Below are 13,807 nucleotides of genomic sequence, written 5' to 3'. Positions count from 1 at the left end.
ACGAAGTGGATTGCTACATGCTATAGATCAGTGCAGTCTGGTGGCAGTGATCTGTATCTGCGCTATCCAATATGGCAGCCGTGAGCCACACGTGGCTACTGAGCATTTGAAATATGGCTAGTGTGGCTGAGAAACTAAATATCTGATTTTAACTAATTTTCATTTCAATAGCCTCATGGAAATAGTGACTACCATACTGGACAGCACAGCTATGGACAGTCTTGGTCTCTTCATAAACAAGCAGACGGGAAAGTAATTCCAAACAACTGAACCAGTGTGAATTCATTCCACCAAGCTTTGTGGACCTACATAAGCTGTGATCATATTTATACCACAAAAATCTACTTTGGTATAATTACGCTTGAAAGAGGAATTGAGTGAAAAGAAAAAGAGCTTCTCAGGCCACTAAAACATGGAATCTGAGCATTTTGATGTAACTTCAGGGCCACAGGTGCTGGTAAAGGAAGTGAAAGGTGACAACATCAAGGACAAATAGGCTCACCACCATCGGGGTGAGGCCACCCTCCCTCCGGCTCCCCAGAAGAGTCTGTGGACCCCAGGGGGGATCCTTCGCCAGTCTGCTCCAGCTTGAGTTTGGTCCAGATGACATCCAGATGAATAACATTTAGGTTGCCAACGCAGGAGAAACGGCTCAATTTCATGACACTGCACCGAAAGCAAGCCCCTGCATGCCAACCAGTTCAATGACTGTGGCATTAGCTTAGGATGTGCAGTTTCTGAATTTAAAGTCTAGCAGAGCCAACACTAGTTGGTTATCCAACCAACAGGCGATGAAGTCTTTGCTTATTCTGAGAACAATCATTCTGGCAAGGGACAGAGATGCTGGCAACTCCAGAGAAGCAAGGACAGGCAGGTTTACCGGCAGTGATGGGAGCCCAGACGTAAGCAAATTCTGGTCAGATTAAAGGTCTGGGCAGGGAGCGGGCATCTCAACTTGCTTCTCTACACCTCTGACAAATGCATGGACTTCCCAGAGCAGCAGTGTCTTTCCTCCAGGAAGGCTTCCCCAGTCCTCCTAGCAGGGACGGCTTTGACCGGATGTATAGGACACAACTCAATCATGTCTCCTGAAGGAATGTTCACCAGGAAGCACGTAAGCCATGCCCTGAAGTGTTGGTGTGTAAACATATCATGGTCACCTAGTCAACACCTAAGAATAACAAATCAGTAGGAGGAAAGCATGTTTCCAAGTCTGGTAGAGTTAAACAGTAGACTCTTCTAGTCAAGGCCTGGTAACATGGTACTGGAAGGCAGTGAGGAACTGGAATTGCAAGTCCTGAGCTTTGTTTCCAGCTCTGTGCCTGTCGTTCATGGCATCTTGAGTCTCAACTTCCTTTATCTGTAAAATGGACACAACACCTGCCCTATCTCACAGGCTCTCTCAGGAAGCAATGCAGCCTCTGAAGTCCACGCAGGTCTAAGTTTAAATCCTAGTAACTATGTGACCTTGGGAAAGTTTATTACCCTGTGCCTCAGTTTCCTTATATGTAAAAAGAGAATAATAAAAACCATAGTACCGAGGTGGTCTGAGGAATAAATGAGGCAAATAAATGAGGCAAAGAATTTACCAAAGTTTCCAGGGCATAGCAAATTCTTAAACAATAACTACGTATTTCTCTCATCATGTGAAAGGGCTTTATAAGCAATCACGTGGTATTCAAACATAAGACGTTTCGACAAGGAGCTCTACATTGTGTAAAACAGTCATATGCTTGCCTTGCAGACTGTACATACAAACTGAAAGGTTTACATAAGAGCCAAAAATAAATCTAAGGTTCTGAAAAAAATAGTCCCTGTCAATTTCAGATGTCCCTTGTCTTGTATTTGGGCCCTATTTTAATTCTCAATCATCTTGAAATTTTTAATTTACTCTGTTCTTTGGGAACTCATTTCAATCCATCTATCCATCCATCTTACAGCTATTTATTGGGTTCCTACCAAGTGTCGGGCACAGGGCTTCATGTGCAGGATAGAACAGTCTCTTCCCTCCTCCAACAGGCCTTTTGAAGATTCAAAAAGCCAAGCCCTGGGCTTCCCTGGTGGCGCAGTGGTTGAGAGTCCGCCTGCAGATGCAGGGGACACGGGTTCGTGCCCCGGTCCGGGAGGATCCCACATGCCGCAGAGCGGCTGGGCCCGTCAGCCATGGCCGCTGAGCCTGCGCGTCCGGAGCCTGTGCTCCACAACCGGAGAGGCCACAACAGTGAGAGGCCTGCGTACCGCAAAAAAAAAAAGCCAAGCCCTTGGGGAAGGTATGTGAATGAGCATTTATTCCACAATTCAGAGTACTGTGTGTGTGAGTGAGTGTGTGTGTGTGTGTGTGAATAAAGCTCTAGCAAATCTAGAACTTTTCTTCTAGATTTCTACATATTAACTTTATTTCCTAAAGTCCATTCCTCTCCTTTCTGGGTTAAAAAAAGCACTTGCCTCTGGGGCTCTGGTAAACACTTACATCACAGGTACCATGAACCAGCTACGGGTTTTAATCCTCGCCTCTGTTCTATGGGATTCACACTATGAATTTCACATATGAAGAAGCTGAAGCACAGAGAGGTTTAAAATAATCTAACGTCAGTTAGTAGGAGGAAGAGCTAACATGTGAGCCCAGAGCTCTGGGTGCAGAGTCGATGCTCTGGGCCGGCATGTTCCACGGCTGCTCAGTGGCTGGGGGGGCGTATGGAGGAAGAAGCATCAGAAAGGGCAATAAATACACTCCACAGGAATGGAGAGAGAAAAACATAAAAAATAATAATAATACAAAGACCTGATTTAAGGTTTTATCGTTTTCACAAATTAAATCAGATTTAGGTCTGCTGGGAGAAAAAGAAAATCAATTCTCTAGTATTAATTTTTCTCTCCAGTGCTTAGGGAATTCAAGTGAATCACTTCAGTTTGAGCAGCAATCAACCTAGATAATTTTATTCTGGGATATAAAACAAGAGACAGATACGTTAAATAACATTTATATTAATATTTTATCCCTCGTATCTTCCACTGAAGGCAGACAGGGCCCAGTCTTATCTTCCTTGGATGTATTTGACCAGATTTTCATCAATCTTACGTTGACTCCAAGGGGATGTGGGCTCCTAGGGTCTAATTCTTAAACCAGCATTTCCTCCCTGAGACCCACAATTAGACACTGAAGAAGGTCCATGTAATGATATTTTCAATATTCACTTTACAGTTTGTGAAAAGAACCTACTGATGAGCATCAGCTCACGTCTACAGTGAACCATAATTATTTTGCTAAATATGGAGACGTGAAATATACATTGTGCTATAGGTGAGCACAGCCAGTCTGAAGAGTAGTTTGCAATAGGTGGTGAACGGGAGGACGGGTAAGCCCTATAACCAGTACTTTTACCCCTAGATATATTTACAGACTTTCTTCCATAGGTCGCACAAAGAGCTGCGTAAAATAACATTCATTGACTCACTGTTTGTAATGGCAAAGAAAAGGTACAACCTACATTTCCATCACTAGAAGAATGAATAAACAGATATGTATTCATTCAATGGAATACTATATACGGCAATTATAATGAGTGAACTAGAGCCATAAGTATCAACATGGACACATCTAAAAATGATGCAGACAGGATAAAGAGTACAGGATACTACAATATGATCTATTTATAGAAAGTTCGAAAACATGCAAAACCATTAGATATAATTTATGTACATAGACATACGTAGTACAAGGATAAAAACATGCATGGAAACAATCAACACCAAACTCCAGAAAAATTCCCTCTCAAGAGGGAAAGAAATGGGAGCTGGGAGAGGTAACAAGAGGGCTTGAATGGTATTTGCAATATTAATTTCTTTTTAAAATATTAAGCAAATATTATGAAATGATAAGAATGCACAAAGCTGGCTAGGGGGCTTTATTATTTTACTTTGCCATATCCTTGACACATTGGCATGCAGCTCCATGGCATCAGGGACATCGTTCAGGTGACTGCTGTCTTCTCAGAACCCAGAAAGTGCCTGATGTGTAGTAGGATCTCAATAAATTGTCAACCAGGTTAATGAATAAATGATTCTCTACAATTCTGTATATTTACAATAATTCTTTTAAAATAAAAATACAATGCTCTAGAAATAAAAAATATAAAAGCCAGTATGCTTTCTCATAGCATATAAATAAGTCAATATATATGTGGAAAAAATTAAAATATTGTGCTTTTTCATAGCACAGGTTTGTGAAATCTGTGTAAAGGGAAGTTGTAGGGGAAAGGAGGCAGCTTGGGGGAAATTCAATGCTTAAAAAAGCTTCCAAACCAAAAGTACAGGTTTAAAGATGGAGGTGGGGGGGAGAGGGGGGGCTGCGTTGGTTCGCAGTAGGAATAAGTTATCCTAAAGTGATGGCATGGAGCTCTCTGGGTTTGTGTTAAGGTAAACAAAGGACTGATCCCAACCGACAGCCCAGTCCTCTTGAGCTGCACGGTTTTCTAACCAGACCAGAGTAGATTTGCTGTCAGTGCCTGAAGAAACAAACAAACAAAAATCCAAACAGCCCATTGGTCGTACCCTCTAGTGCAAACATCTTCCAGATCCATGAGCAAGACAGAATCTTCTCCAACCCAGAGCACAGCACAGCAAAGCACAGCCGCGTGTACCACTGTTGCATGGACACTAACATTTCAAGGCAATCACCCCATTCAGAAAAGGCAGGGAGAAAACCCCATGAGGAAATGGCAAACCACGACAGCATGCACCTGGGTCAGGCATGCAAGAAGACCAAGACAAACAAGTGGAAAAGTACCTCGGAAGTCACCTTGCAAGACAGTAACTTAGAGGTGTACTGGCAGAGAGGGAAAAACCAGGGTTAGTACATGGCAGAGACACACTCACAAAACGCCCCCCAGCTGGGAACTGGCACCACGCCGGTGAGGGGGGAGGGGACACAAGAGGGGAGGTAACATCAGGAGACCAGGACACACCCACACCAAGACTTGCTTCATCTGATATTCGTTTATTTAAAAGTCTGTATCTTTTGCAGCAAGTAGATACCCTATTATTCCTCCATAAAAATATCAGATAAGCCATGCTTCGTTAATTCAAGATTTGTCGCTTCCATCTTCTGTGCTTTGAATTAACAAGATTCTTTCCCCCCTGGGTTGTACGCAACCAGCTGCCCGCCAGCAAGATCCTTAAGGGCATTTTGGATTTGTTAGAATCTACTGCCATCTGTGGACAAACAGCCCTTCCCCTACCTGTAGGTGTCTCTGAACCCCAAAGTAGTCTTGTAGTCTGTTGTCCCGTGAAAAGAAGACCCTAACCACAGACAGGGATGGTCTGAATGCGCGGTTTGCAGAGGCAGATTCTCTGGAGCTGCTCTAAGGATGGCACTGCGAAGGGAGACCAAGCAGCCTCCCTCATCACGACCTCGCGGGTCCTAAATAAGTTCCTGAAAGTGGAGTGATTAAGTAGGAACTAAAATGATCCTTTAGTTCCTATAAAGGAAACTAAAAGTCACTACAAGAAAAGCTCAGAGAAAAAATGTCCCGGCTGTGGGTAATGAGTTAGAAGGACTGATTCTGGACAGCCTTCTCCAGAATAGTGGTCATGACCTTGCATGTACACTCACGACCTTAGAGGCACTGATTGGTTTCTGGCATGGTGACCATGCCAAAGAGCCCATTGGACTGGATAGGAGGGATCGTATGTCTGTGATCACTGACTGCTTCTTAGGTATTGCACTTAAAAATCACAGCTCTGGGGCTTCCCTGGTGGCGCAGTGGTTGAGAGTCCGCCTGCCGATGCAGGGGACATGGGTTCATGCCCCGGTCCGGGAAGATCCCACATGCTGTGGGGCGGCTGGGCCCGTGAGCCATGGCCGCTGAGCCTGCGCGTCCGGAGCCTGTGCTCCGCAACGGGAGAGGCCACAGCAGTGAGAGGCCCGCGTACCGCAAAAAAAAAAAAAAAAAAAAAATCACAGCTCTGTAATGATCAGACTGATGACCGGGGGCTGATCAATGTGGAGTGCTCGTCTCCTTTGCGCCTTCCCAGGGCATGTGTGAGAACCCGAGAGAGCTGGGGGCACAAAACATCACTGATGTTGCTGAGCTTCCCATACAGCCTGCGGTGGCGGGGGTGGGCACTGGAGCCAGACGGCCTTCCTCCATCCACCCAGTGAGAGTTTGGCTAGAACTCCCAAAGGGTATCCTGGTCTAGAAGGAAGTGTGTGCCAGGAATTCTTGGAAAAGCAGTGACTGCCAGCCCCCAGCTTGGACTTAACCCAGGAATCAAAGAGGTCTTCTTTTATTCCAAGACAGGCAGGGAAGGCTGAAAGCCCTCTCAGTAACTATTCTGGGGGCAAAAGAGGAAGAAAGAGAACACAGGAAAAACCCACCTAGACTGTGTGCTAGGAGGAAGGATGGGGCTCAATGTCCAGGAGGCTGTAATCTGGACTCAGCCCAGCACCCCCTCAACTGAGAAAGGGAAAGCAAATCTACCAAACAAGTTCAAGAGCACCCCTGACTCAAGAACTCATTGTCTTCTGAGGCTCAGGTCAGACTGCGGGGGAAAACTGGCCAGAAAAACAGTGTTGCCTCAGTATCCTTCCTTTGCAAGGTACCAAGAAACCCTACAGGAAACTATGATTCATCAGGCCATTATAAGTTGCATGACTGACCAGAGACGGCATCAGGCCCAGATAAGGGGACATTTCCACTTAAGATAACGTTTCCAGATAAAAGAAACCTCCACTGAGAGCAGGACGGTTGCATCTGGGTGGGCAGCGTGTGTGTTGCACAAAAACACCAGGCTGGGGGGATGGATGGGGTTGAAGCTCAGACCCCCGACTCCCCTCACCAACCGTGTAGCTGGTGCAGGACTGCATCCACACAGAGTTTTGAAAAAGGGTGCCTCTTGCTAATTCTCACAAAGGCCCTGTATAGGCTGGGAAACAGCCCAGGGTAAGGCGTGTTGGTGGAGGTTAGCAATCCTCCTACCCCCAGGTTAGCCAAGGGGTCCCTTAAGAGGTGGAGCCTGGCTCAGCCTTGAGCATGGAGACACTCATCAGGGACCACCCCATGCAGAACAAGGAAGCCAGCCCCGGCGGATGAAGACTGTCGCTACTCAAGGGTTATCTCAAGGCCTGAGCTGGGAACGAGGATGGCCGTTTGGGGGCAACCTTTTCAGAAAAGCGGCTTTTTCTGGTTCCTTGTCATTGACTTTGTCACCAACTGCAAAAGGAAGCGAAACATCCACAGGTGACTTCATACGACAGGTGACTTCATACGACTACTATAGTGACTCCTGGGCAGACATTCCCAGAGAGAGATTCATGATTTAATGTTCCATCTTCCATCATTCTCTGAGCCCTCACTGGGCTTCCAGCAGGAGAGAGGCCAGCTAAGAACATGAAAAAGACCACTAAATACTGCACGGTTGTCCCCACCCCATCCCCTGGCAGGGATCCCGTGAGCCAGAGGCCTCCCTCCTGTCCTGCAGGTGATATTTTATCAAATGGGAGAGTGGAAGGGTCCTGAACTGGGGACAGGACTCCAGACACCGTCGCTGTTCTGGGGCGGAGGGATGTGTACCTGTTCTGCTGGTGAGGATGAGGTCTTTTTCCCCAGGTAGGTTGGTGAAAGCTACTCATGGAAACGCGGGCACAGCTTCATTTGCCTTCCCTCTCTTTCTCTTTCTCTCCTTCACGCTCACTGACATCATTGTACCCAGCGTATCACTATGCATACATCCCAATTACCCCACTTTGTTTTTAAGTCTACCTTCTCCTTGGGAAGTACAGCAGATGAGAATGCTTCTCATTCAATTCAGAAAGAGCCTGCTGCTTCCTATGCGTGAACACGTGGTTAGGTCCTGCTCACGCGTGAGGGACTCATAAATGCTGCCAACTGACTTTTTGGAAGGAATATTGGCAGGTGGGAGTGCCGGGTGACACTGGACCCAGGTGAGCCAAGTGAGGTTCATAGCGGGTGGAGGATCGAAGAAGCCACAGCTTGCCCTGGGGACAGTGTATGCAGACGAAGCCAGGAGAGCGGAACTACCAACCTCTGGAGCAGGGAAGCCAGTTACAACACAACTCAAGCTTCAAGCCATCCAGCTGCCCCCTATGACTATCCTTCTGGTATGAGAGACCATTAAAGAAGGGGCCACAGATCAAGTAGGAAAAGAGATGAACTTCAACATATTCTCCAGTGATGGATGACGACACAACAGAAAGATCCCCTGAATCAAAAGAACTAAGACAGGTTAACAGGCGGCTCTGAAATGAAGTCTCACTGATGAGCATATATTTGCTTTAGAAGCAATTGAAGTATGTTTTTTTTTTGGGGGGGGTGTTTTTTCCAGATTTGGGTCTCTTAAAAGAGGATATAGTGGGTTGGATAGATTATTTTTTCTGTTCCTAAGAATTTTCAACAGCAACAAACTTGGTTCTCTTGTAATATCAACAACAGTGCAAAACACTTGGCCTTGAATTTGAGATCTGGGGATAGTAACAGCTTGATTAGTTAGCAGGTTTCTTTCTTACCCGAAATGTTAATTTACTTGAGAAAAATAGAGACAGGAGGCTATCACTTCACTGTGTAAGTGAAGGGCAATCAGTATGTTAAAAGGCTGATTCTAGGGCTTCCCTGGTGGCGCAGTGGTTGAGAGTCCACCTGCTGATGCAGAGGACACAGGTTCGTGCCCTGGTCCGGGAGGATCCCACATGCCGCGGAGCGGCTGGGCCCGTGAGCCATGGCCGCTGAGCCTGCGCGTCTGGAGCCTGTGCTCCGCAACGGGAAAGGCCACAACAGTGAGAGGTCTGCGTACCGCAAAAAAAAAAAAAAAAAAAAAAAAGGGCTGATTCTAAGCAGCTTCCTTCATGAAAGGGAAAATCCAACCTGGTTGACATTCACCAGGTGGCTGCCTGAGTGTTAGTGGGTCAGCCTCTGCCTCTGAAATGAGTAACTTCACTTCTGGGTATGGTGTTTTCCCCTAACACCTGCACTTCAACACAAAAGGCATGCACAAGAGATACAGAGAGTGTGCTTCCAAATCACTCAGCTGGGTCACAGGCAAGTGGTCCATTGGTTCTTCCCCATCTACACATCCCAGCTAACTTCCACCAAAGCTGCTGATGTATGGTGTGGAATCATTGAAGAAAAGCCCCTTATAGCCCTAAGCTTCAAGGGGGTCACAGACTCCAGAAAATACCTAAAAAAAAGGGCTGAAAAGAAGAGCCAGATAAAGTGACTTCGTGGACAGAAAAGGTCCTACAGGCTCAGAGAAGAAGCCCCGGCAGCTGAAACCTCGGCAGCAGCAATTAAGGGCCAGGCCCATCCCACTGTACAATACAGGGAACAGCCCAGAAATATTCCAGCCCAACAGAGGAGCTGGGCCAGTATTCCAAGCAATTTAGGCCTCAAACCCAAGTGAGAGGAGACTGAGACACACCAAGCGGGTCATTCAGCTGCCATAGGTGTGTCTGCTTGCTTTCTTTACCACTAAGTGTTCAGTATCTGGCTTCAACTCCAGAAAACCTTTAACTCAGCCAGCTTGGATACGAGAGGCAGTGAATCAGCACGGAATTCCTACTGTGCGCCCCATCGCATTCAAGTGTAAAGCGACCAAATAATTTAGCATCCAAACTGGGGCACTTTTAAGAGGGAAAGGAGATGATGCTATTAATAATTACTCCAGGACAACAGGCATAAACCAGGACTGTCCTGGGTCAACTGGGGAGTATCCTCAACCGAACCAAGCTATTTGGGGGGAGGAGGTAGTTACCTCAATAAATGCTAATGGATTCCAAGGAGGTTGGCACGGACCCCTGAGGCTGATCCCCAGGCTCCTGGCTGTGCAGGCTGTGGACAGCACTGGCTCTTAAGCCGCTTACTGGAGAAAGAAACCACAGAGTAGACGACTTCCTTTGTGGTTGGTGGGAATGTCACGTGCAAAGTTCTCGGGGTTGAGGGTAGCAGGGTAACTCTGCGGTTTTTAACTGTCATTTTAAGTGCCTCTCTCCTGCCAGACTGTACACACCGGCTTGGTAACAGCCCAAAACATACTGTCTTCCGAGCACTGTGTACCATTTATAGGGATCGCCCAGAGCAGACACTGAAGGAATAGCATCGTCACAGTTCTCTAGAGAAATAACATCTCTACAGAACAGGCGAGCGATGGCTGAGATCAGCTCCCCGGTGCCTGCGGGTGATTTCAGGGAGCTCGTGTCCTTCCTCCCGCATTGCCCCTGCGCGGTGTCTTTCTACACACACACCCCACACTTCACGCACTAGCCGTACCAGTAGACTCAAAACTAGAACTTGGCAGCCAAAAGACCCACTCTTTGCATGATCAAAGTTTTTGAGAACAAGGCAAAACCCCCAACCCAACTGCAGGCATGTTAAACCACACGTTTGAAAACTGGTGCCGGAACCCCAGTGCCGGCCAGACAACCGCACACACATCCATGCCTGAACCGGAGTACCGTACGCCGTACTGAAATTCACCCTTGGACACGCGAAAGAGGAAAGGAGGAGAAACTTACACTACTATCATCCATTCTCTCGCGCCTTTTAGATTTGTGTGTCTCATAGTCTTCCATGAGGGTCTGCATCAGATTCTTGGGCCGCTGTGATCCGGCAGCCTCTTCGGGGGCTAAGTCAGGCTGCAAGCTGGGACCTTCAGGTGTGGGGGATGGAGGAGGTTGGACTTTCTCTATTTTCCCTGAAACAACACGAAGAGAACACCCTTTCTAAGCTTGTCTGGTCACGACTGCTTTCGAAAAGAAGAGAAGAACACTGGCAAAAAAAGCAACCTCTGACATACCGAAGGGTACCAGAATGATGGTTAAGTGCAGGTCATTTTATTACAGGGAACAATGTGCTTAAGGATTAATGTCACAAACCCATCCAACAAAGACCTCAAGGAAACCGGTTTTAAAGTCAGTCAGACCAAAGAGGGCTCTCAGGCACTCTGCAGATATATGCCAGACAGACGGACAAACAGACAGACAGACAGACAGATGCTGCCTCCAGTTGTTTTGGGGACAAGTATTCTATCACAGATCATACAATCAGACTGTCAGAGGTGGCGGTGCCTTTGAACCTTAAAGACCCATTTCTTACAGATAAGGAAAACTTAGGCTCGACAAAGGGAAGGCTGTGCTGGGCCACCAGGAGCTGGCGATGGTATCCAGGTCTCCTGGTTCCCTTCCCTCTTTCTTCTCTTTCAGAGGTCACCAATGGTCAGATGACCAGCCTGGGTTTTTTGTATGGACAACACATGTTGTAAAACCTCTGAACGAGAACTAAGCTGTTCTTCCCAGGTCACTCCAGTCTTACACTGGCCAGCTTCATTCTTCACCTTACCTGCCACGGTCCTGAAAGCACTTAGGTTTGAGATCCCGGATCTTAAGGAATGAATGCCAACAACAGCAGCTTCAATGTTGTAGAAAAGGGGTGCGTCAGACTTGGGAAAGGTGAGGTTTTAGTTTTTGAGATGCCATACAGGTATTCTCAGCATGAGAAGATTGGGTCCACAGTCATCCACAGTGGTGCGGTGATGCCAGGCACTGTCACTAAGACCGCCTGCATCCCACCCTCTTGGGAAATGCCTTCTGGCCAATGAAGGAGTGGGTTATATTGCCAGAGCCCCAAACGCACCTCTGAGAAGTACCTTCAGGTGCAACAGTCATGATTTTTCCAACTATGCCCCTTATGGGAGACACAGCTAGGGTCTGCGAACAAGGAATGTGGAGAAAACACACAAAATAAATGGGTATTTCAAGCACAAAAGTTCAGAAACCACCAGGGGAGGGTAAAGACCCATTTGACCTCCTCCAGACCCAAGATGAAGACAGCTCATCTTTCTTTGCCTCACTCCCCCCAAGACTGCCTGATGGAGCTGGAATCACAAGTGAAGCCTGGGGTCCATGTCTCTGTGTGGGTGGCTATAGGACTTTACTGGGCATAGGTCCTTTGATGGGAGTTGGGAAGCCCCCCGGAGTTCAGGAAGCCCGAGTTTTAATTTCTGCTCTTCCATGAACCAGCCATGAGGTTGGCTGTAGACAATCATGTAATGTTCCCCCTTTAATCTTGAGCTGATCACTTAAGTTCTCCAAGTTTCAACTTCCCTAGCTAGAAAATGAGAATTTGGGGAGAAGTTGTCTTGGAAGTCCATTCTAACTCAAACATTTTGCTATTCTACCAAATACATTTGGCAAGAAGATCAACCTTTATTGATTAAAAAATACATATATATGGCCAGCACATTTGGCAGTTAGGTGGGGAAGTGGTTTTTAATACACAGACACTCCATTTAATACACAGACACCCACCATTACATTAGTGAACTTAGTGAAACTCATTGCTTTGACCTCAATTACCCAGATCATCGATAAAAAGTCTTTTGATATTAACAGTAAGGTTACAAATATTTTAAGGTCTTCAATCTTCAAATTCTCTAGAAACGGTTTCTATTTTTTATTATGGAAATCGGGGAATGCTATCATGACACCTATGGACCCATCAACTATATTAAACATTTATCAAGATTTTACCACCCTTGCTCCATCTGTCCTGCCTGCCTGCCTTCCTCCCACCCTCCTGTACTAAAATATTTAAAGCAATCTCAGACCTCAGGCAATATTACCCCTGAATACGTAGTGTGTATCTCTAAAAATTCTGATTGACTTTTATTTTATTTTTAACTTTTATTTATTTATTTATTTATTGGTTGCGTTGGGTCTTCATTGCTGCACATGGGCTTTCTCTAGTTGCGGTGAGCGGGGGTTACTCTTCGCTGAGGTGTGCTTGGGCTTCTCGTTGCGGAGCAGGGGCCCTAGAGCGCAGGCTCAGTAGTCGTGGCGCACAGGCTGAGTTGCTCTGCGGAATGTGGGATCTTCCCAGACCAGGGCTCGAACCTGTGTCCCCTACATTGGCAGGTGGATTCTTAACCACTGCACCACCAGGGAAGTCCCTGATTGACTTTTAAAATGAAGCTTTGAGGAAACAATACAGCCCAGTGGTGAGCATGCAGTTCTAGAGCCAGCCTGCTTGGGTTTGAGCTCATTAGTTAGCAGCCAAATACCCTTAGGGCAAGTTACTTGCCTTTTTTTTGAAGTTTTTCTATCTCAGTTTCCTAATCTGTAAAATTGGTATGTTGATAGAAGTACCTACCTCATACGGTTGGTACAAGAACTAAATTAATATTTATAAAGTTAATATTTAGAATGGCAAGCATCCAATGAGTCTAGTTAGTATTTATTTGGAATCTCAAAGAACAATATGTCTATGGAGTAAGAATGAGCAATTTCATGGGAAATTCTGCATAAAAGTTTCACAACTCTTCTAAAACTAGATATAGATACCACATGACCAGGTTGGTCACTTTCTAATTGACCTCTCAAGTGTCCAAATCATCTCCCACCAGCCAACCCTCCAGCATTAAACTTCTAGAAAGCATAGTACATATTCAGTGCCTCTAACTTCACCCTTTCACATATACCACCCCTGCCTCATAATACTTTGTTTATACTTCTGGGAAAGCCTTTTTCACATACTGACTGTATCAATCGGGTTGTTTAAGCTTTTCTTCTCAATAAAGCTGTAAAGTCACCTGAAGATAGGGACCATTTCAATCGGTCTATGAATCCCCCTAACTCATCTGAATGTAAACTCCATTAGAGGAGGACCTTGTCTGTCCTGGTCAATGCTGAATCCCGCAAGGCAGGAGTTCAGGCTGTTGAATGAATCAGCAAGTCCATTATGAAATATACAGAGCAGCCACTTATTAAATGCTTGTGGATTGGGACAGAATTCCCAATACA

At 46.1% G+C, this 13,807-nt stretch overlaps 1 protein-coding gene across 23 annotated transcripts in view; it reads right to left on the bottom strand.

Moving 5' to 3' along the window:
* Positions 1–13,807, bottom strand: part of PALM2AKAP2 (PALM2 and AKAP2 fusion) — a 627,479-nt gene that overhangs the window by 4,273 nt on the left and 609,399 nt on the right. For 22 of the 23 annotated variants that reach the window (XM_019946401.3, XM_073806364.1, XM_073806363.1 and 19 more), the window contains one exon: positions 10,526–10,704. The exons of the other annotated variant lie outside the window; for it this stretch is intronic. In XM_019946401.3, the coding sequence (XP_019801960.1) occupies positions 10,526–10,704 (179 nt within the window). The remainder of the gene's footprint in view (positions 1–10,525; positions 10,705–13,807) is intronic. 23 annotated transcript variants of the gene reach the window in all.

The sequence above is a fragment of the Tursiops truncatus genome, chromosome 6 (genome assembly GCF_011762595.2).
Source record: "Tursiops truncatus isolate mTurTru1 chromosome 6, mTurTru1.mat.Y, whole genome shotgun sequence".
Lineage (NCBI taxonomy): Eukaryota > Metazoa > Chordata > Mammalia > Artiodactyla > Delphinidae > Tursiops > Tursiops truncatus.
This window is presented reverse-complemented; position numbering and strand designations above follow the sequence as displayed.